Below are 22,439 nucleotides of genomic sequence, written 5' to 3' on the forward strand. Positions count from 1 at the left end.
CCGCTTTATTGTGGCAAACGTGGCATTATGTTTGCTAGCAATTTCCCTGTAGCGTGCCTCATCGATGTTTCTCGGCGTCACCCGATTCTAAGAAACGTTCCTTTTTTTGTGAACTCGCCCATTCAGGCACCTCATGGTTATTTCCTCGTAACGCTCCCTCCTGCCTTTTTGCTTCTTGATTAATTTCTTCATACTGCTTTCGTTATGTGTCTACGTTTGTCTATGAGGCATTTGCTTCGCTATTTTCCTGAAAGGTCATCTAGCTCTCAACACCTCAAGTGGAACATTTACAGCGACATGACTTCTTAATTGTTCCTTTGAACCATTTGCTGTATAAGGAACAGAAGTATTCGCTTTGGTCTGGGGTGCCGGGAGGGAGCCCAGAGGGCCCTGGGAACCCGCGCCTTATGCGTTCCCAGAGAGACAATGTATACCTGGGAACTAATGAACCATTCTGTACCTTAACCCACCAGGTCCAATCATCACCTGGAATGCCTCCTGGGGGCCAAGTGGGCCCAGGGGTCGGAGTCACTTGTATCCATAGATACATTCCTCTGTTGCCAGAGCGGGGATTTCGAACCCATCTGTCCCCCTCCCTGGCTGGGAAATATGTGGGGCTACCCTTCCTTTAGGCAGAGGAGTCTTTATAGGGGGTGGCGAGGGCTGGATGTGGGGCTGCATAATTTCCCTGCGGACTCTTCTTTCTTTCCCCAGTGGTTCTTTTCCCGGGGGGCCCGTCGTGGGCAATTCCCCCACCGACAAATCCCCAGGTACTTTCATTGGTGGGGGGGCTGCCCCGACCAAGGCTAAGGCCAAATTACATAGAATCGGGAATGCAAGAAGCTTCGCTTTCAGTGAGCCGCCATGCAGTCCCCATCCGTCCAGCGCCCGGGCCCTGCCATCAGGCCGGTTGGACAGCTTGGCTTCCGGCAGTCTTTCCCCTGTCTGGTTTGGCTGCCCGGGGCACAAAGCACCACCGCCAGGGTCCCGTGAGGGCTGGAATGTTCCCTCAGTTCCATCTTCAGGCAGACACAGTCATTCCTTCCGAAGGAGCAGCGTTCACAACGAGACCTAGCCTGGCACCGCCTGTGCAAGGCCAGCCTCTGCAGACACCTGAGGACTAAAAGCTGGGTGCCAGCTGGTGACGTCCCGGTGTTCCTACGGTTGGGCTCTCGGTGTCTCCGGAAAGGGGAGGAAGAGGAGGAGGGGGACGAAGGAATGGAGGGAGGCAGAGTGAGAGCGAGTCATGTGCCTGGGGGGAGAGGGACCGAATTCAGGGCAGTCAGGGAGAACTTTCTGGAGGTAGCAGCCCGACTAGAGTCAACGCAGTCTGCACAGAGAAGGATGGGGGTGACTTGGGGGGCAGCACCAGGGCTGTGAGCCCCAATGGATCTGTGCAAAGGCCCTGTGGTAGGTGTGGGAGAAACAGTGCTATAGGCCAGCAGGTGTGGGAGGGTTCAAGTTCAGGCAGGGTCCACTCAAAGCTAAGGGACATCATAGCTCTGGGATCTTGGGTGGCAGGGAGCCAGGCCTGTCATGTGCACCTTTTTCTGCAAAGTCTGTCCCCCGGCGATGCACCCCGTGCCATCTGGCCCCACCCCCCAGCAGTACACCCACTCCTGCTGGAGCAGCCGTGGGACCAGCTGGAGCCTGTGAGGAAATAGACAGGAGACAAAAGTGGGAACAGCAGGCCATGGAGAGAGTGTCTAAACACAGGGACTATGTGGGGACCGTCTTTTATTTTTAGGTTGCAGTTGGTCCACCCTCCAGCATCGTGGGAATGGCTCACCGGGCCGGGGCCCCAGCAGCTTACCTACTCACTGGTCACCCTGGAAATAAGCCCTTGGGGCTTCAGTCTGCCCATCCATGGATGGGGCGGCCTGGGGCCCATCCTGCGTGTGGCTCGGGGACAGGACCAGACAGCCCGCCCGGTGGCCGGCCCGGTGCCGGGCCGACGGCGTCTGGAAGGCCTTCTGGCTGCAGGGAGGGGCCGCCCTCCAGACAGCTCTGCAGAGACGATACAGACAGAACGAAAGCAGCCAGTCGGCTTCAATTCCCGCTGATGATGTCCATGTGTCATTAGTGCCGATTAGGAGAGCGAGGGACGCAAGGGTGTGCCCCGGGGCACAGGCTGGTGGGAGGGTCACCGGGACAATTGAATTCCCTACCAGACAAATGCGATTACCGGGGCAGCTTGGGCCCACCCCCTGGAGGGTCGGGACATAAAAGTCCCAGTGGGGCGGCCGAGCTCGCCCGGCCATGCAGGTCCCCAGCCCCAACACGAGAGAGGCAGCGTCCATGTATGGCACGGTGGTGGCCATCTTCCTGGTCATCTTGGTGGCCACACTGCAGAGCTCGGCCCCCCCCGAGAATCCCTTCCCCTACCGAATACCCTTGGATCCCGAGGGGTCCCTGGAGCTTTCCTGGAATGTTAGCTACGCGCAGAAGACCGTCCACTTCCAACTCCTGGTGCAGGAGCTCAAGGCCGGTGTCCTGTTTGGGATGTCGGACCGCGGCGAGTTGGAAAATGCTGACCTGGTGGTGCTCTGGACCGACGGACACGGCACCTACTTTGGGGTGAGTCGTGCCGAACCCCAGCGCTCCTGACCTTGTCCTCACCCAGCCCCCGCCCGGCCTTCACCCTGCACTCACCCCCTCTCTTAACCCAGCAAAGGAAGCTCTCCCTCCTCTGCCTTCCTGTTTACTCTGACCTTAGCCAAGTCCACGCCCCAAGCTCGGGCATCTCGGGGATTCCGATCTGAGGACAAAACGGATGCCCTCCGCGGTCCCTGACCGCACATCCCCAAGCAGGACGCGGCGTGCCAGCGCGCCTGTGCCCCGGCCACTCGCGTGCCAAGCAGATGAAGGCATCCGCTGCCCCCCACCGATGAGGGTGGAGCCTGCGTCCCCCACCGGCACCAACCGCCCCCCCCCAGCACACCCCGTGGGCCTGGTGGCTGCACGTGGCCAAGCACAGCAGCAAGCACCCACAGACCTAGCTTGCACATGAGGTGAGCAGGTGTGGACCCCCGCCCCCCCGCCCAGGTGTGGCACAAACCCACCGAGCTGACCCAAAATAGGAGGTGCTCTTGACTCCGCGCCTCCAAAATTCACCCGTATTTTTTACCGTAAACTGTAGGGGAAGGAGGAAGTTTCCCTTCGAACCAGAGATGGAGGGGCTGTGGGGCCCTCAACGAGCTCCAGGGAGGTGCAGGTGCGCGGAGGCAGCCCCTGGCCTGAGCCACCGCTCCCACCCTCGGCCCCAGATGGGCCTCTCTGGGGATGAAACCCACCTCTCTCCACAAAAACAGACACAGGAGGGTCTAACTTCTTTGTTTTAATTTTTTTTTAATGTTTATTTGCTTTTGAGAGAGAGAGAGAGAGAGAGACAGACAGAGACAGAGCACGAATAGGGGAGGGGCAGAGAGAGAGGGAGACACAGAATCGGAAGCGGGCTCCAGGCTCCGAGCCGTCAGCACGGAGCCCGACGCGGGGCTCGAACCCACGGACCGCGAGATCGTGACCGGAGCCGAAGTCGGACGCTCAAGCGACTGAGCCACCCAGGTGCCCCCTCCCCAACTTTTTTTAAAGGTCTTTATCTGTGAGCAGAGGGTTTTTCTTAATCCGTTTAAGTGGGGGAAGCTGCAGGGGCCCCCCAGGCAGAATGGGGTGCAGTTGCCCAGATCTGGTTTGCTGGGCTGCACCGTCTGCTCGCCGTAAGGATGCTCGGTGGCCCCGGGGAGGGGTCACGGCCAAGAAAGACCTGGGGCAGCCCCAGCTCTGAACGGGAGTAGCCGGGCCCCCGGATCAGGAGCGCGAGAGCTCCTTGAGGGGCAGCGATGCCAGCTGCCAAGAGAGCCTGGGTGCCCCCCGACCCCCCCGCACACTGCAAGATGAATTTGCACAACAAACTCCTGTGCAAACAAATGCCAGACTTGTTTTTCCTCCGTTAGCCGTATGTTCAACAAATACATTCTAGATTTCCAGCTGAACTCTCATACACTAACTTTCTGCCTCTGCTTTTTAAATTAGGCCTGCAAATTAGTAGTGTCTCTTAGCAGGAACTTCACTGTGGGGCTTTTCTCTAGGGGAAGTGTTGCAAAATTCTCTGCAGGTTTCTTTTTCTTCTCAAGGAAATGGAGCAAACATGTTTGGGGACACAGGGTTAAAAACAAAATCCCAAGGCCAAGGGCTCGTGGTGTTCCCGAATGGGAACAGAGGCCTTTGGCCGGTGGGGCGGGCTCTTCCCTCCCTCCAAGCATCCTCTGTAGGTGACTGCTTTCCCGGCACTGGCCTGCAAGACTAGGCCTGAGAGTCAGGTCCACAGGAAGCAGGTGCGGGGAGGGGAGGGCAGGGCTCGGTCAGATCAGCCACCCACTAACCCCCGGGCAAAATGCCGCAGGCCTGTTTCCTCCCTGGGCCTCAGTTTACTCTCTCCAGGCAAGGTCAGGGCTGGGCGAGGGGAGTGAGACGCCTGGGGCACAGTGAGTGAAGGGGTGCTCGCTCTCAGGGGTGCGTGAGGTCAGGGAGGGCACGGGAGGAGAGAGCCACCTGAACCCCCGCAGCGGAGTTCTTCCTCGCCTCCCCCATCTGACCCAGTCTCCACGTGCTGTCGTGCCCCTCCCTCTGCAGACGGGTAGGGGGGAGCGGTATATGTCCCAGACACCCATCGCCAATCATGGTGCCTTCTTAGCAATAGATTCCTGGGTGTACCCAGAGGTTTGAGACTCCGGCTTGGGATGGCTTCTGCAGGCACACCGTCACGTTGCACTGGGGTGTCCGAGGCCCGAGTCTTCATCCCCGCTCCCCCCGTCCCCTGGGGTCTCAGAGGTCCGCGGGGAGACCTCCCTGTCCCTAACCAGCCGCCCCGAGTCCCGGCTGGATTTGAGAGCCCTGCTTCAAGGCGCAGAGGAAGTGAGTGGGATTGGAGTATGACTCTGCTATCTCTAGGCAGACGCACAAAGTGGGAGTCACCCCCCCCCCCCCCCGCCAGACCCAGGAGGACCCCCGGGATCCACACTGTGGGCAACCAACCTTGAGCTCTGGCCTCCCGCTCAGCTTCTTGTGTTCAGGGTCGGTCCTTGTCTCTGCAGGACGCCTGGAGTGACCAGAGGGGACAGATCCACCTGGATTCCCGGCAGGATTACCAGCTGCTGAGGGCACGGAGAACCCCGGAAGGCCTGAGCCTGATCTTCAAGAGGCCCTTTGACACCTGTGACCCCAAGGATTACCTCATTGAGGTAGGTGGTGGCCCCACGTGCTCAGGAGATCGTGGAGCATTCCCGCATCCTGGGGCAGCGTGCAGAGAGAAAGCCGGGGAAGGATCCCCGAGGTGGCTGGGAGGGGACAAGAGACCAGCTCTGTTATCAGCCTCTGACCCCTTCAGGAAGTATTCCTGGCTGACACCCAGCCAACAGGGTTGTAGATGCGGGTCCTACCCCCAAGCCTCTCAAAGTGGGACCAGAACGATCTTGCTCCTGCCTCTTTCCTCCTGGCCCATCACCTTCAGGTGGAATTCTGGAAAGAGCCCAGGAGACCTGGTTTCCCAACCTGCCCTGTTGCCAACTGGCTGTGAGGCTTGGGGCCGGTCCCTCCCCCCACCCCCCAGATGTCCTCGGTTTACCTGCCTGTGAAGTGTGGGGGAGGGGAGAGAGCAGGTTGGCCTCTAAGACCCCACCAGCTCTGCCCAGGAGCTCAGGGCCACGGTGGATCCAGAAACACCACAGGCTTCTCATGCGGCTCCAACACACCCACTGCAGAAAAGCAACCCCGCTTGGCCTTGAAGACAAAATTCTTTGAATTTTCAAGGGCCCTTTGACCTCGGTCACCTTGTGTAAACTTTATGGTACGGCAGTGACCGGCTGTCTGTGTGCCAGACAAGGAAACTGAGGCCAGGCAGGGGAAGGAGTTGCCCAGGGCCCCACGGCATGGTGGGACAGAGCTGGGCCCTCCGTGTCCTTCCAGCAGGTCACGGGGTCCTCACGCTCCTGACCCGCCTTCCCCACGGACGACACAAGGACAGGCGGACCCTGTCCAAGCACTTTGCAGGGTGTCATCTGATGTGCGCGTGCACTCAGCTCAGAGCTTCGGGGCTGGGTGTTGGGGGGCCTCCCGCCCGGAGCTCTGATACGCTCTTTGGCGAGAGCAGCTCACAGGGGCCCCAGGTTTCGGTGGCCGCAAACTCAGAGAGCAAACGGGCCACCCGTCGGGAATACAAACCCACCGGCGCCCAGAAGACCACGGAAGGCCACGTGTGGCGACAGGCTTGCGTTGGTGGCAGCTGGTGGGAGGAGGTCAAGCCCAGACCCCTGCCTCCTGGGGTCTGTCTGTGACCTCTGGCACGGTGCTGCCTGGAGCTTCCCGTGTCTGCACTGTCCGGGACCAGCGGGACGGCACGGCTCTCCAAGTCCGATGTTTCTGTCGCAAAGCCTCGAGCTGGTCTGTTTCTCTTCGTGGGGGCACTGACTCCTCACGCTGAGCTGTTCACGGGACCGGAGGTGATGACCCACAGCTTGTCCCCGGTGACCCTGGGGGCGGTGGAGGGGACAGATGTGCGAGGTGGGCCGGCTGGTCCGGCCCAGCAGTGGCTAGCTGAACCGAAGCCTAGAGGACGAGGCCAGAACGTATTTGGAAAGGAGAAGCGTGACGCCTGCCGCAAGCTGCGGGCTGTGGGGTGATTAGCCTGGCCCGGCCGGGTCCTTGGGGAGCCTCAAAGACACCCCTGCCTCACAGAGACACGGACCGGGCATGTCACCCCCCAGGTGAGGCGGGCAGGGGCCAGGCCGGCCCCGGGTGCCAAGGAGCCCAGCTCTGGGGCGTCTGGGGGGTGTCTTGGCCGCAGGATGGCACCGTCCACCTGGTTTACGGGGTCCTGGAGGAGCCGTTCCGGACGCTGGAGGCCGTCAACACCTCGGGGCTGCAGACGGGGCTGCAGAGGGTACAGCTGTTAAAGCCCAGTATCCCCATCCCGGCCTTGCCCGCGGACACGCACACCATGGAGATCCGCACCCCGGACATCCTGATCCCCGACCAGCCGACCACATACTGGTGCCACATCACTGAGCTTCCAGACGGCTTCTCCCGGCACCACATCGTCATGGTACCTGGGGGTGGGGGTGGGGGGCGGAGGGCACATGGCGGGCGGCCTCGGAGGGGCGTGCAGAGACGTCCCCGTGCTGGAGAGCCGTCCGCGGCTCAGCTTGAACCAGATGTCCTCTTCCCGCCTGAACCTGGGGCACAGTCTGAACTTCCTGCGGCCGCGAGCATGCTCTGACCCCCTGTCACCCTGTCATCCTGTCGCCTTGCTCACAGCCCACCCTCCCCGGGCCCCTGTGGCCCGACTTCCTAAGATGGGACCAAAGGACACTGATTCTGTCTGTCTATCTGGTCACATCCCCCTCACAAAAAAGCAGCTCAGTTCAGACCTCAGTTGCTCTAAACACCCACCCAGAGATATACCGTGAGGATAGCGGCTGTTAGTGGCTGACTGTCACCTATTTTCCTGGCCCTGCGGGGGGGGGGGGGCTCGCTCCTCTCCCCAGTAGTATTGTGAGGTTGTGTGAGTGTGCAAAGACCCACAGGGGTGGCCGGCCGGGTCGCCTGGGCTCAGGCTTAGCCCTCAGGGCAGTCTCTGTGTCCTTGCCCAGGACAGCTGCCTTCCTGTCCCCACCTTATCAGGAAATGGTTGGCCAGGGTCCTTATTGCCTTCACTCTGGAGGTCTTTGTGGGCTTCTGGAAGATTCTGACTGGCTTCGGCTCGGTGGCTCCACCTTCAAAACCCTGGGCCCCAGAAGCTCCTCCCTTAGCCCTCCCATTTTACAGATGGGCAAGCAGGGGCCATGGGGGGAGCTGAGCCCCCACCAGGGGGTGAGCAGGCAGGCATCTGCCGCCCCGGGCTCAGTGTCCTCCCGCCCCCCCCCCCCCGCCCCGCCCCAGTACGAGCCCATCGTCACCAAGGGCAACGAGGCCCTGGTGCACCACATGGAGGTCTTCCAGTGTGCCCCCCAGTTTGAGACCTTCCCCCAGTTCAGCGGGCCCTGCGATTCCAAGATGAAGCCCGGACGCCTTGATTACTGCCGCCACGTGCTGGCCGCCTGGGCCCTGGGTGCCAAGGTGCGTGCCCCCGCCCCCCTCTCCCGGCCTCCTCTGCGCTCCTTGGGGTCCCGCCCCTTCCGCACCTGTGTCCCCCGGCCTCTCGGTCTGAGAGGCTCCAGAGGGTGCTGGCGAGGCCACCAGAGAGGCCCCCGCCCCGTCAGGTCAGCCCCAGGCCCGGCGGTGCCCCCGCTGCTCTCGGGCCCGGAAGGCTCTTCTACAAAAGTGCACAACGTGAGCGTGGGCACTTTGTGGGTATCGATCTCATTTCCCCGCTGGATGTGGGGTTGTGCACAGGGCGGTCCTGGCTGGCGGCCTCCACGGGCTGCACCGAGGGGCTTCCGCCAGCCGCTCCCGCCGCCGATGCAGGGGGCGCGGCAGGGCCGAGCGCAGGGCCCGGGGGTGGGGGTAGGCTCGCCGTGGGGCGCCAGCTCCCTCTACTCCTGACCCCGAGTTGACTAGGGACATCCGGGCGGGCCGGTAATGAGCTGCCCGTCAGCGGGAGAGCCTCGTTCTGATCCTGCCTCACCGACACCCCACGCCGCAGCTCAGGCCCCAACGGGTGGGGTGGGTTTGCCCCGACCCGCGTCTGGGAGCCCCTCGAGAGACGCCGGTCTGCCTGTCTGGGCTGCGGTGCCCAAACCGCCTGGCACACCTCCTTCCCCCACCCTGCAGGCCTTTTACTACCCGGAGGAAGCAGGCCTTGCCTTTGGGGGCGCCGAGTCCTCCAGATTTCTCCGTCTGGAAGTTCACTACCACAACCCGCTGAAGATCCAAGGTACGGATCTCTGAGCGTGCATTCCTACCCCTGTGCTCCCTGGACTCGGGGAGTCCCTGTGCCGGGACTCAGCCAGCTGCAGTCTGGGAGGGGCTTGGGGTGACCCCACTCTCCGAGGTCCAGCCTCCTCGGACGCCCCATCGAGGCATGACAGCCTCTCACGCCTTTCCCTCTGCTCCTCTCCCGTGACGGCAGAGCGCTCCCCGGGACGGGGCCCCGGCTGGCTGGCTCATCGCTGCACCCCACGCAGTGGGAGCTCGGCACCCCCATCTTTCTCGAACGCACCCACTGCCAGAACCACCCTCTGGGAAAGGCAGGCAGAGGTTTCTTGCCCATTTGCGGATGAAGAAACTAAGGCCCAGGGGTGAAGGGTGAAGGGTGAAGGGACCCCCACCAGGGCCTCGAAGTGGGCAGGAGGGGCCAGGAGGTCTGGGTCTGGACCGTGGGCAGCCTCAGCCACGTATCCTCCAGTGGCTGGACCCACACCTGAACTGCCAAGATGGGGCGGACTCCAGACCTGTAAGGAATCACTTAGGTACTGGTTCGGTCCAGCGGCCTGCCCTCCTCCCCACACCCCGTCCTCGCTCTGTAGTGGGGCCGATAGGCTCAAGCTCAGTGAGGAGAGGTCCCGGGCCAGAGCACTGTCCCCGGTTTCCCTGGAAGTCCCACTTCTCTGAGGCTGTCAGACCAGTAGCTGCCTCTTGTCCCCAACTGTCCCCCCCCCCCCCCCAACGGGGTGGCCGCCAGCATCCAGGCCCGATGCCTCTGCCCTCCCCACAACTGGCTGGGCCAGAACAGGGCCACCCGGCAGGACGGCAGGCCACTCTGGGGCCAGCGTGGCCCCTGCCCAGCACCCACCCTGCGACGGCCGGCCCGCTGAAGGCACTGCCGCCCGGACTATCTTCAGGTCAAGGGAAGAGTGCCTGGCTTGGGGGAGGGGGCGGCATTTCTGGCTGTGAGCTTCCCCCCTGCTCCTTGAAGCCCAACACAGCAGTCGCACGCTGGAGCCCGAGCACGCCTGTGGGACTTTCTATCCACATGGTTCTGTGACGGGGGCTCCTCTAACTGACCCTCAGCAGAGGCACGGGGCTCCTGTTGGAAGGGCACCCGAGGCTGGCCGGGGCCGCAGCAGGGCCGTGCTGTCGCTTTTCAGTGATGTCTGCCCTGGGCAGCCCTGGCTGCTGGATCACCCCGTGCCTGCAGGCGGACGACCAGGGTGGATGTTTAGGATGGCGAGGCCAGTTGACGCCTCATCAGAAATAGAAATGTTTCCATCTCTCTGCTGCCCCGGCACCTTCTGCCCCATACGGCCACATAGCCCTGTTCTTCTAGCTCTCTGTCTTTTTTTTGGTTTTGTTTTAAGGGATGCTTGTTTTCATTTGTGTGCGTGAGGAACAGCATAGTCTGAGAGATGAGAGCAGGAAGTTCAGGCTGGGCCCCAGCCCGGGCCTCTCTAGCTGCATGACCCTGGCGGGGGACCCCTCCCCCCATCATGCGGCCGTGGGCACCGGGGTGTGCTCCATCAGCGATAACTAACTCTTTCTGCCACCCCCGGAATTATCCATAGTGTGCACAGAGCAGGGCATAAGTCAGCTCGGGCTTTAGCATGATATGGGATTTATTGCTCATTTAAAACCTGAAAGCAAATGGATTTTTGAAAACTCCTTAAGCGTCAGGGAGGTCTGTCTCTTCCTGATTATCTGGTTATATTTATGGATCCTTTGCCAAATATAAGGACGCTCAGTCACTTCACAAATCTGGAGATGGGCTGCTTTTCTATAAATATCAAAATGCCACAATTATTTCATTATTTAATCCCCATCTGAATTTTAACCAATGGCATCTCCCTTATTATTATCCTCTGATGTAACCAGCCCAGAGATACAGACGCTGAGTTTGGACATTGCATGGGGCGGGGGGGCCGGGAGTAGGGCAGGGGGAGGCAGAGGCAAGGGGGGCGATCTTGGCCCCACCTCGAGGTGAATGAGCAGTGAGTCCGCGGCCCCTGGCAATGCTCCGGGCTCAGATCCCGACCTGCGATCTTGGGCAAGGTCTCCAGCTCGGGCTGTGAGCCTCAGTTTCCTCATCTATAAATCGGGGCGGATGATTCTTCAGTGACATGGGCTCCTCTGCCCGTGTCCCAGCTCTGCAGTACGTTCTGAAGGGTGGAACCACGTCCGGCCCCCTTATCTCCCCCACCCGCCGACCCCCGTGGGACTGGCCCAGGGCTCTGCCCTGACACACGTGGGGCCTCGGCTGACCGATTCCGGGCAGGGGTAGAGCAGGGGCTCCTGGAGGCCACGTGGTTGTGTGGCTGTGCCTGTGGCTGCCAGCATCCCTGACCTCTGACCATCAGTTTCATGTGACCGCTGGGAGGCCTGCCCGGGGAGCCTCACGGACTGTGCAATTAGCAAACCGTAAGAAGAACCGGCCGGAGTGGCTGGACAGTGATGGGCAGAAGCCCTGAGTTCTCCTTTGGAGGAGGCTCTTGAATTTGAGCCCAGAGAGGCCCAGAGAAGGACGGCGACTTGTCTGAGACAACAGCACACTGTCGGCCAAGGGGAGTCCGGGATCGTGCGTGAGCCCAACGCCCGCCCTGCTCCAGGGCCCCACCCTCCCGCTCTCGTTGTTTTGCGATGCCCTCAGCGCACGCCCTGGGTCTGCCTTGACCTTGCAGGGCGGTAACCAAAGGAGTAAAGTGGGAGGCTGCTTCTTGTCGACTAGAACACGCGGATGTCCTCGCTCGCCCACGTTTGCCAGGGGGTGGAGGCTCCTGGGTGGGGGGGTGGGGGGGTGGGGGCTGGGGTGGACGCCGTTCCCCACCCTCCTATTTGCACAGATTCCAGTGCAGACGCCTCTGAACGTGGGGGGTGGGGGGGGGGGGGAGAACATCAGAGCATTTGCAAAGCCGCCTGAGGCGTTGCGAGCTTTCTAGATATCTCGCGGGCGCCTCACCCCCCACTGACGCATCGCTCGGTTTTCGTTACCCGCCTTTGTCAAGTCTTTCCAAAGCATCAACTTAGTTTTCATAGAAACAACGGCTCTTTCTCTCCACGTGGGTGTCGCACCGAGCGCGTCAACGCCTGGCATAAACAGGTGTGGGAGCAGGTGCAGGGCGCGGCCGAGGGCGGCTGGGGGGGGCCTGCCGGAGCCGGAGCACGGGGCCGACCGGCAGGGGCAGCCGCGAGCCCTTCCGCTCCCCTGCGCCCCTCTTTCTGCCAGGCCGTCGCGACTCCTCGGGCATCCGCCTGCACTACACGGCCACGCTACGTCGCTTCGACGCGGGCATCATGGAGCTGGGGCTTGTGTACTCGCCCTTGATGGCCATCCCCCCGCGGGAGACGGCCTTCGTCCTCACCGGCTACTGCACGGACAAGTGCACCCAGCTGGTAAGCGGGGCTGGGCCGGGCACCTCACCCTCCCTCGCCCTGGTTCCCCCGGCTGGGGTCCTACGGGCGGTTCCCACCCGGTCCACGGCACGTGCCGGCCAGCGCTTCCTCGCGCCGCCCTGAAAACCAGGCTTTCATTCCGAGAATAAGAGAGACGTGCGTTCACCGTCAAACCACGGGTACTGCAGCTGCAGATAAAGCCCCCCCCGCCCCCAGGCACCCCGTTTTCGGCTCCTTTGTGTCCTTCCAGACTACAAATGGCGACGTGCCCTTATATGTGCTGTCTAAAAGCAAACAGACCGAATAGGAGACATGTGTCCTGCCACTTACTTGCCTTTTGGCGGCCACATGCCCTCGCCCAGCGTGGTTCCACGGTGGACCTCACCAGGGCCAGACCGCCGCGGCCAGGGGGCACCGATCTCGGGGCCGTGCGAGGGCGGGTGGGGCGCAGGTCGGCACGTGGAGCCGGAGTGGGCGGTAGGGACCTCGCTTCCAAAGGAGCGGCAGCCTTCCCAGGCTCTGCGCCCTCGGCGCTCCCCTGCCTCGTCCGGCCCCGCCTGTGTCCACCTGCCCCCTAGCCGCCCGTGTGCAGACCCCTGCCGACTTCTCACCGACGACGAGAAGAAGGCTACTGGGACGTCCTTGCACACCAGGAAGACGTTTTCTCAGGTAGAGTCCAGAAGATGCCGTGCACAGAGGCCGTGAGCTTGAATTTGAATAAATCTCACAAAGTGCCCTCCAGAAAGCGTACCTGTTCCCCCCACCCCCGCCACGTTATCAATATTTTCAATATTTCCCCAGTCACTTGGAAGAACGCTTCACTGTTGAGCGTGAATTTCCCCGACTCTTTGTAGAGCTTGACGGTGAGGGTCTTTTCATCCGTCTCATCGGCAGTGTTCTTTCCCGTGAACATCTGCTCACAACTTTGTTTTCCTAGCGGGGTGTTGGCTCGTCTTAGATTTGTTGCCGGGGGTTCTTTTCTGTTTTCTGTCTGTGGCGAATGCCGCCACGCCGTTGGCTTCCCACAGCGCCCCGCTGGGTAAGCGCTGACCGCCAGGCCCTGCAGCCGAGGAGCCGGGGGCCGGGGCCACAGTCCCAGCAGGTGCACGGCGCGCAGGCGCGCGTGGGTCTGACCTGCAGAGCTGTGGCCACCGCAGCGGGCTGCTTTGCGACGTGGCATCGGGTGCGCGTGTCTCCCCAGCGAGCTGGCTCTCCACGTGGACTTGTGCTCCGCGTGGGCTCCCCGAGCCGAAGAGAGATCGAGCCATCAGCCTCGATCGGTTCCTTCTTTTCTGAGACCAGCATCTGGCGCTCTTGCCCGCATCCCCAGAGCTCCCGTCAGTGATTCCTCCTGCCGCTGGAGAGGCTCTGTGGCCCCAGGCGTGGGCCTGGGGCGTGACCCACTGAGGACGCACCAGGGCAAGTGGCCCCGTGGCACTCTGACCTCTGGAGAACGCCTCTAGCCCGCGTTTTGGGAAATGTTCTGTCAAAACCAAGTCTGCGTGACGTTAGGGAGAGCGTCCTTCCTGGGAATGTAGACCAGCCTCCCGATACTTTACCACCAGGAGAGAAAAACTCAGTTTGCCCCTCCTCCCCTTCAAATAGTACATATTTTTCTGAAAATCGCATGATGTGGAAAACCTGTTGAAGGGTCTCCACGGAGTCTGGCCCTGTCTCTCCTTTAGCACATCACCGAGGGGCATAAATTCGGCAACTGAAAGGCCGGTGTGGTCGACATATCCTCGTCCAGATGGACAAGCCAAGAAAAAGTATAGCGTTCGAGACCACAGGCCCCCGGGCCAGCGACGAGCCTCTGGGGCCTCGGGGAGAGAAACCCAGGGTCCCGCAAGCAAGCGGAGGCTGCCAGTCGTCACAGGCGTGGCCGTAAGCCTTCCCAGGCTCAAATCATTGAGCGGGGGCCGGAAGTTTCCAAGATGCCAAGGGCAGGACAGCAGCAGGTGGAGGGCAAGAGGGAAAGCACGAGGTGAAATCAGCCGACGGGCAGAAATCTCCGCAGCCTGGGGTCGCTCGGCGACAGAGCCACGGCCGCAGGAGCCCCCGAGCCGCCAACAGTGTGGACGGAGCACAGCGGAGCACGGTGGGGTGCCGCCGGGGAGACGGCGGGTGGGGAAAACGCTTCCCACGTGTAACCGTTTGAGGAAACGTTCTGTCGAAGCCAAGTCCACGTGACGTCAGGGAGAACGTCCTTCCTCTGGGAAGTCCCCTCACGCCTCAACGGGGAGGGCAGGCGTCTCGATGTGAGGGCTGGAGGCCCCTTCTGAGGGCCAGCCGACGGCTTCCGCGCTCAGTGCCACGGCGGTCAGTGCCACGGCCGGAAGACAGCGTGACCGTGAAGCAGGGGAAGGTCTCCCGTGGGTCGTGCCACAGGGCAGCTGCTGACGCTGGTGCCCGGCGGGCGCTGGACGGGACCGCCTGGCACCGGACCCGGGCCCGCCGAGCCGGGGGGTCCCACTGTGCTCACCCGGGTGGCCCCCTGCCCGCCGGGCACTCCCCTTAAAGTCTGTTGAGTGGATGAAAAGTGGACGCAGCGGCCTTCAGGGGCTCGAAGAAGGAAGCCGGCTGCGCCCCCTGACGAGCCTCTGCAGGCTCCCGCAGGCAGCTGCTTTGGAAGACCAGGGCCGTGACCGTGACACCGCTCTGCGGGCAGCTCCCTCCCTACGGAGTTTCCTGACGGGGACTCAACCGTCCAGGGAGAAAGACGAGGCTGGGCAGGGCAGACGTTCTGGGGACGCGGGCTCGGTGGTGTCGCTGTCCCGCGGCCCGCGATCCGGGCCGGCGGTCAGCACGAGGGCAGGCGGCAGGGTCCCCCGCGTGCCGGGCTCTGACCCCGCCCCGCCCTGCAGGCCCTGCCTCCCTCAGGGATCCACATCTTCGCCTCCCAGCTCCACACACACCTGACGGGGAGGAAGGTGGTCACTGTGCTGGTCCGGGACGGCCGAGAGAGGGAGATTGTGAACAGGGACGACCACTACAGCCCTCACTTCCAGGTAGGGGCCGCCCGCCCCGCGGGGCCCGTTCGGTGCCCGGGCTGGGGGCCTGTTTCACCTTCTGTCTCCCACGGCCTCAGGAGCGTGCCCATGCCGGGTTCCTCGTCCTGGGCCGGGCCAGACACCTGAGAGCTCACAGCGGCCAGCCCCTCCCCTTTGGGGGTTCAATCCAAGGGAGGGACTCTGGTGGCAGATTCTGGCATGTGGCTTTACAGATGGTAAAGTCCGTCCCGGAATACCACCTTCTGGGGCTAATCCCTTCCTGGCTGGAGGCCACACTTGACCGGTCCTGGCATCCCCCCCCCACCCCCCCCGCCCCGAGGGGCTGGGAGCACGGCCCCAGAGGGCTGCAGACGAGAGGTGGCTGGGAGCTGGTCTGCAGCCCTCTGAACTCTCCCCTCCGCCCACCCAGGAGATCCGCATGTTGAAAAAGATGGTGTCCGTGCGCCCGGTGAGTGCCCAGTCAGGAGCGGGAGGCGGGGAGGGCTGGGGGCGCCCCCCACAGGAGGAGAGAAAGGCACGAAGGACGGCATGGACCGTGTGAGGACTTCTAGAAGCACGTCCACGCGAGGCGAGGCGGGGGCTGGGGCCATCCCACGGTGAGGTCCACCAGGACGTGACCGAGGCCTCAGAGGGCCCGGCGCAGGCAGCCCCGGGGGGCCTGGTGCGCAGGCAACATGCCTGATCAGCCGGCAACAAGCCCTGAGCTTCAGGGAAAGACAAAGGCATGGGGGTCGCTGGTGGGGCCCCTGGTCATGAAGAAGGGGAGCCGGGGCTCAGGCCGGGGCTTGGCCCAGTTCACCCACGGGCTGTGACGTGAGCAACCGGTCCGCGCAACAGTCCCGCCTGCCTGTGACCTGGGTACTGAGGGGCGCAGAAGCCCGTGCCAATGGGCGGCCAGTCCCTGGGAACACCCAGATTTTGACCCTCACGTGTGGGGGGCCCAGAGGCCACCCTGAGGTTCCTCAGTAATTGATGGATGACTGCGGACCGTGGCACGTGCCTTCGTGCCTTTCTCTCCTCCTGTGGGGGCTTGGTCAAACGTGGGAGCAGCCCGGTGCACCTGTTACCCCCAAGTGCACGGGTGCTGATGAGCGTCTCTTGGCTCGGCTCCCCAGGGGGACGTGCTCGTCACTTCCTGTACGTACAACACAGAAGACAGGGAGCTGGCTACCGTGGTAAGTCGCGCTGACTTTTCCCTGGTGCCTGCTCACGGAACGTGTGAGGCTGGGGCGGGGCAGGGCGGGGGGGGGGGGCGGTCCCTTTTGGGGCTTTCTACCCTTTCGGGAGGACAAGTCTTAACTCATTACCTAGAGCGTAGGTTGCCGGAAGGCAGGGGGTGCCGTCCCTCGCTCATTCGGTAAACTGGAGGTTCTCGGGGTAAGGGTCCTTCGGCCAGGCCCCCCTGGGAACTTGGGAGAAGCAAAAACTCACAGGCTCCACTCCAGACCTTGAGTCGGAATTTGGGTGGTGACACGTGGCCATCTCCGGTTTAAGAAGCACCCCCAAGTCACTCTGACGCCTGCCTGAGTCTGAGAGCCTCTGCAGTAGACACATCAGCACCTGTGTGCGGACGCTGGGGAGACGGGCGTGCGGCTGATCCCTGTCTGTGCGGAGCTCCCTCACCCAGGGGGACAGGCAGAGTTGGAATAAACACTAAAAACCAGAACAGGGAGGGCCCAGAACAGGGGGGCCTCGTCGAGTAGGGAAGGGGGGGAGGTGGGGGCGGGGGACGGTGACCGAGTGCCCGGGCAGAGGGAGGCTGGGGAAGGCCCCCGAGGACTGAGAACACCCCCGGACCTTAGGTGACGAGCCTGCAGACTGTTGAGGGCAAAAATAAACGGGCCGCAGAAAGACTAATTTTCACGCCATTGCCGTTGGGGCCTTTTGGCAAAGACAAGTCCGTGCTGGTGTGCGGTTGGCTCTGCCGGGCAAGGGTGTGGATGGATGCACTTGGGCTGCACCGTGGGTGGCCCGGGAGGAGACACCGTCTTCAGGGCTGGCTGTGTGGTGGGTGGCCATACGCAGGTCCCCGACACCGTCACCCGGCCGGCGCCCTCTGTGGAGTGGCAGCCAGTGCTGTTAATAGTCACGCGTGCTCGGCAGGCATCGACCAGGGCTGTCCTGGCAAACTGACCGCCGGCCAACACGGCTTTGCTAATTGTCTTCTTGGTCACCGTGGTTCCCCCCCCCCCACCCCCCGTTAGCATCCCGAGAACCTCGAGGCTCCCGGAGGAACAGACCTGGGGCTACAGCCCCCCAACCCAGGGCACCCCACTCGCGGCTTTATCGAGACGTATTTCACATGCCAGACGATTCGCCCATTTAAAGCGTGCCGTCCAGTGACTTTTTAGGCTCGGCACAGCTGTGTGCAACCACCCGCACCGTCGAGGTCAGAGCGTGTCCTCTTTGCAAAAAGAAGCCTGCCCCCTTAGCCGCCAGCCCCCGTCCTGCCTCCCGCCTCTGTGGGTTTGCCCACCCCGGGGCCTTCAGGTAACTGCACTCATGTCATCCGCACTCTTTCCTGACGGGCGTCTTGCCCCCAGCGTCACGTCCTCGGGGTTCTTCCGAGATGTACCCAGTGGTAGCACGTCACTGCTTTTCCCACCGGTCGGCAAGGGAGGGGCTCTGTGTTCTCACAGGTGAGAGCTGGGGCTCAGAGAGGGAAGACGCTTGCCGGAGGTCACACAGCTGATAACCGGCCGTGCGCCCGCAAGGCGCTTGAGGCACGATTCCTCCCTCCCTCCCTCTCTCCCTCCCTCCCTCTGGATTTGGGGTGACAGCTTCTCCGGGTCCATGGTCATAAACTCGGGGAGTAGGAGACCTTGGCAGGCACACGGCCCTGGCCTGGACTCTACAGCCACTGCTTCTGTCTCGAGGAGGGGCTCAGTACATAGAGCAACAGTTGCTAACAGGGACTGCTCTCTCCACACGGCGGGCTGGGTCCCACGGCTCACCCTGTCCGAGCTCAGGGACCCTCTAAGCCTCCCCAGGACCCTGTGAGGAGGTTCCAGGGGGAGACAGTGCTGGGGGAGCAGCCAAGGGCCCTCGGCCCCACAGGCAGCAGGGCTGGTCCGGCCGCCGAGCTCACAGGGGCCGCCTCTCCCTACAGAGCTCTGAGCTCTTGTACGATGAGCCAGGCCCCTGGCAGGACCGCAGTATCTCCCCATTCCGCAGGTGGGCCTGCCGGGGCCGCGGGCCAGGGCGGGGCAGTGAAGGGGACCCCCCAGGCCCACCCCCACCCAGTGTTACTTCTGCGAGGGCCATGGTCACTGCCCCGCCCGCCTCCTCGAGGTCAACTGGCATCCGGGCCCAGGATGTTCAGGCCAGGCGCACCCCTGATGTCTCAGACGCCAAGTTCTTCGAGCCGAGGCCCCGGGTGCCCCACTCCCTCCTCTCAACTGCCACTGTCATCACCCCAGAGGGACCGAGGAGCAGGGCAGCTGACGGCTCCCAGCAGGCACTCACAATCTGGCCTGCACCGGAGAGACAGGGGCTTTGGGATGTGATTTCCATCCCGAGGCGAAGGTGAAGGGAGGGCTCGCACGACCAGAGCCTTCCGGGGTCAGGACTCTCTTTGGACGTCCCGGGGCGCGGCGTGCGAGGGGGCTCTGGAACCGGACGAGAGAGGTGACCCTCCCCGTCTGCGGCCAGGCCAGGCGATAAACTCAGGGCCCCCGGGGCCCTGGGGAACCAGAGAACAACACAGGTAACACCGTCCGGTGGGGGCCGCCCGGGAGCCAGGCAGATCAGCTCACGGGAAATTTCCTGTGTAAACGCGCTGACCTCCTCGAGAGCGGCGTCCACACCGGGACGGGGCTGAGACGGGCCTTCGGCTGGGCTCTGTGCAGACTTCGTTTGTACTGCCAAGGAGCAGTGCCCCTCTTTCCCCAAACGCCCCTGCCCGCCACACGCTGCACCCCCCGCCAGGCCCGCATCAACATGCACAAGGGGCCGGGAGCCCGGGACACGGCACAGGTGGCCAGAGCGGCCCGCGGGGGTCTGGGCTGGCCGTTCTCTTGTGGGGCCGCTGCCACACGGAGCCTCTCCTCCAGTCCCGCTCCCCGCGGCCGCCTGCTTCCTGTTCCTTCGGGGTCTGGGCTGCAAGAACAGGGATCGGCCAGGGGCCTGAAGCCCGAGGCGGCCGGAAGAACCCACTCTGCCCCCTCCCACACGACAAAGCCACAGGGTGGCCCTGGGAGGCCGCCATCCCCCGCCTCAGAGTCGAGTTCTGGAAACGACCGGTAGACGGTGCGGGTTCCACGGTGCGAGGGGAGTTCTTCCCCGCTGTCCTCTGTCCCCAGGCTCCCGCTGGCAAGGGGGCCCCTCCTCAGCCAAGGTTGGGAGGTCGTGTCCACTCAGACCTTGCCCCTTACCTTCCCCGGGACTCAGTTTCCATATCCATAAAATGGGCGCGCCGACACCCCCGTGTCCTCACCCCGTGGTCTTTTTCTTCCTGACACCCGTGGCCACCTGAGACGCGGTCACCGGCGGGCTTGCTTGTCTGTCTGTCCCGTCAAGGGAGACAGGGAATCCCCAGAAGGCAGGGACTTTGCTCACTCGGAACACCACCCGTGCTGTGCCCCAGCGAGTGAAGGCGGTGAACAGGCCCGGAAGCCGGCGGTGGTGGCGCCCCACGAGGCACCGGTCCTGACGGGCGTCCTCCCCGTCTCGCAGGGGGGCTTCGGTATCCTGGAGGAGATGTGTGTCAACTACATCCACTACTATCCCCAGACGCAGCTGGAGCTCTGCAAGAGCACCGTGGACCCGGGTTTCCTGCGGGGGTATTTCCACCTGGTGAACAGGTGACAGTTCCACGGGAGTGTGCCTGCCTGGGGTCTCCGTCCCCGGGCGCAGCGGAGGACCCTCCCCCCCCCCCCCCCCCCCCCACGGTCAGGCAGCTGGGGAAGCGTGAGCCATCCAGGCCGAGTTCTGGGAGCACGTGCTGCCCTGGGAGGGGCCCGTGGCAGGCATCACTGATAGATCCCCGTCCTCTTGTCCTGCTGAGCCTGGAATTGGCCCGAGGAACCCTCCGGGCCCAACCCTGGAGCGGCCGTTCCCGGCCCCCGCTTGGCGTGGAGGCGGCAGGGTCGGGGGGGAGGCGGCTTGAGTCCACCTGTCGGGGGGGGGGGTCACCCACCCCCACCCCATCGGCCCCACCGCACTTCTCCCCCCTCCCCCCCACCAGGTTCAATGGTGAGGAAGTGTGCACCTGCCCCCAGGCCTCTGTCCCTGAGCAGTTTGCCGCGGTTCCCTGGAACTCCTTCAATCGAGACGTGCTCAGGGCCCTGTACGGCTTCGCCCCCATCTCCATGCACTGCAACCAGTCCTCGGCCGTCCGCTTCCAGGTGCGTGCGTGGGGGGCGGGGGAGCCGCAGGCAGCAGGCCACCCGCCCGAGGTGACACCCTCACACCTTCCGACCCCCGCCCGGCGGCAGGTCCCCGGGTACTGCCCCTGGGCGCCCCAGGCCCCGCCGAGGACCCCGGGGGGGGAGCGATGGGGCTGCGCCCCAAGGAGCTGGCAAAAAGCGCTCCCTCCGAACAGCTGGAGAAACCCGGTGGTGCAGACGGGCCCAGACGGACGGAGGGCCTGCAGCGGGGAGGCTGATCGGCCTGATGGCCCTCTCCCAGGCAACATCACGCCCAGGGGCTTGTCTTGGTGGTGTGAGTGGGGCACCAGCAACGCCCCCAGAGCCCAGAAATAAGGGGCAGGGGGGAGGGGCAGGCGAGAAGCCGAACAGGGCATCTCGCTTATTCCCGAGAGCAGAGAGCGAGCCGGTGGAGGCCGGGCTGGTGCGGGGTGGGGTGTGGAAAGGTCTGCGAGCCTGCAAGTCTGGGAGGCAGATCTCCTGCCCTTCGGAGCCAGATTAATTGCCGAATCAAACATTCCCGGCACCGAGGGCGGGGTTGACGCTGGCTTGGGAGAGAGACGCGGTGTGGACATCTCATGTGGTTGAAAACGCGGCATCTGGTGCGGCCTGGTTGGAGAGGAGGGGCTAAAAACTCAGCCTACACCCAGGGCCTCTGATTTGGCTTCATCTGGGTGACACTTGAAGTGAGGGACAGGTGGTCGGGGGGCGGGGGTGGGGACGGGGGTGACTCCAACCGGAGGGAAGGAAGGTGAGTTGGGTTGGGATAAGGTGAATTTGAGGGCAAGAGCCCAAGAGGTCACGGGGAAAAGTGGCTGGGAAGGCGGTGCCCCATCTCACCCCTCCAGCCTCAGTTTACCTCCTGGTCCTTTCCTTGCAGGGTGAATGGAATCGGCAGCCTCTGCCTGAGATCATCTCCAAGCTAGAAGAGCCCACCTCTCACTGCCCAGCCAGCCAGGATCAGAGCCCCTCCAGCCACACTGTGGTCAACATTGGTGGGGGCAAAGGTTGAGTGGGGGACTATCTCTCACTCCCCACTCCATGCTACGGCTGTGGGATCACACCAGCTCTGTGCACCCCCACTCTGTGAAGACCCCTGTGTGCCCAGGATGAATGGGCAGGGCCCAGCCCCCCACCCCCACCCCGCCTAATACCATGGTCCATTCTAGCGTTTGCCCCTCAAGGATCCCCTGCATGCGGAGAGGGTCCCGTGAGAGTCCCCTGTTGACCCACCTGGGACTGGGGGCGACCAAGGCCTTCTCCACACCCCCCTCGGTGGCCTAGAGTCCAGTGCGCCCAAAGCCCCGCCTACCTCGCCGAGAGGCGCTGGTCCTGGCCGCGGGGCGGACCCCCTGACACGGCCCCCGCGTCCCCAGCCCCCGTGGATGGCGATCTGTGTTGGTGCGCTCTGGGTACACGTGCTACTTAAACGTTTCCCTGCAGAGTGGCTCCTTTGTCACAGTGGGCGTCTTCCCTGCCACGGAGGCAGGACAGCCACTTAGCTAGTTAGACATTTGCCTGGGGAGACTGCTCTCTCCCAGGGTAAACAGATATTTTCGCCCACCTAAAGGGAAATGCTAACAAGTCTCACCAGCACTGAGAGATGAGTCGGCAGAGACCCAGACGGGGATCTGGGTGCCAGCTCCTCGGGGAGGTGGAGTCAGCCCCGGCTGCTTTCAAGAGCAGGCTGTGGAGTCAGGCCTGCGGTGGAGGTGGGACTCGGGTGGGTCACTCCCCCTCCCTGAGCCTCAGTCTCCTCATCTAGCAAATGGGGCCCATGCTGTTGGGTGAACGAGACCATGAA

The 22,439-nt window shown here is 63.2% G+C and overlaps 1 protein-coding gene across 1 annotated transcript; it reads left to right on the forward strand.

Moving 5' to 3' along the window:
* The first annotated feature begins 1,781 nt into the window (after positions 1–1,781).
* DBH (dopamine beta-hydroxylase) lies at positions 1,782–22,077 on the forward strand. The gene is made up of 12 exons (XM_058693617.1): positions 1,782–2,577; positions 5,094–5,240; positions 6,842–7,099; positions 7,936–8,112; positions 8,767–8,869; positions 12,092–12,258; positions 15,123–15,266; positions 15,679–15,717; positions 16,385–16,444; positions 19,944–20,071; positions 20,455–20,614; positions 21,516–22,077. Exons 1-12 carry the CDS (start codon positions 2,260–2,262, stop codon positions 21,645–21,647), a joined length of 1,833 nt encoding a protein of 610 aa, XP_058549600.1. The 5' UTR covers positions 1,782–2,259; the 3' UTR covers positions 21,648–22,077.
* The last annotated feature ends 362 nt before the right edge of the window (positions 22,078–22,439 follow it).

This window comes from Neofelis nebulosa, chromosome 12 (assembly GCF_028018385.1).
Source record: "Neofelis nebulosa isolate mNeoNeb1 chromosome 12, mNeoNeb1.pri, whole genome shotgun sequence".
Taxonomy (NCBI): domain Eukaryota; kingdom Metazoa; phylum Chordata; class Mammalia; order Carnivora; family Felidae; genus Neofelis; species Neofelis nebulosa.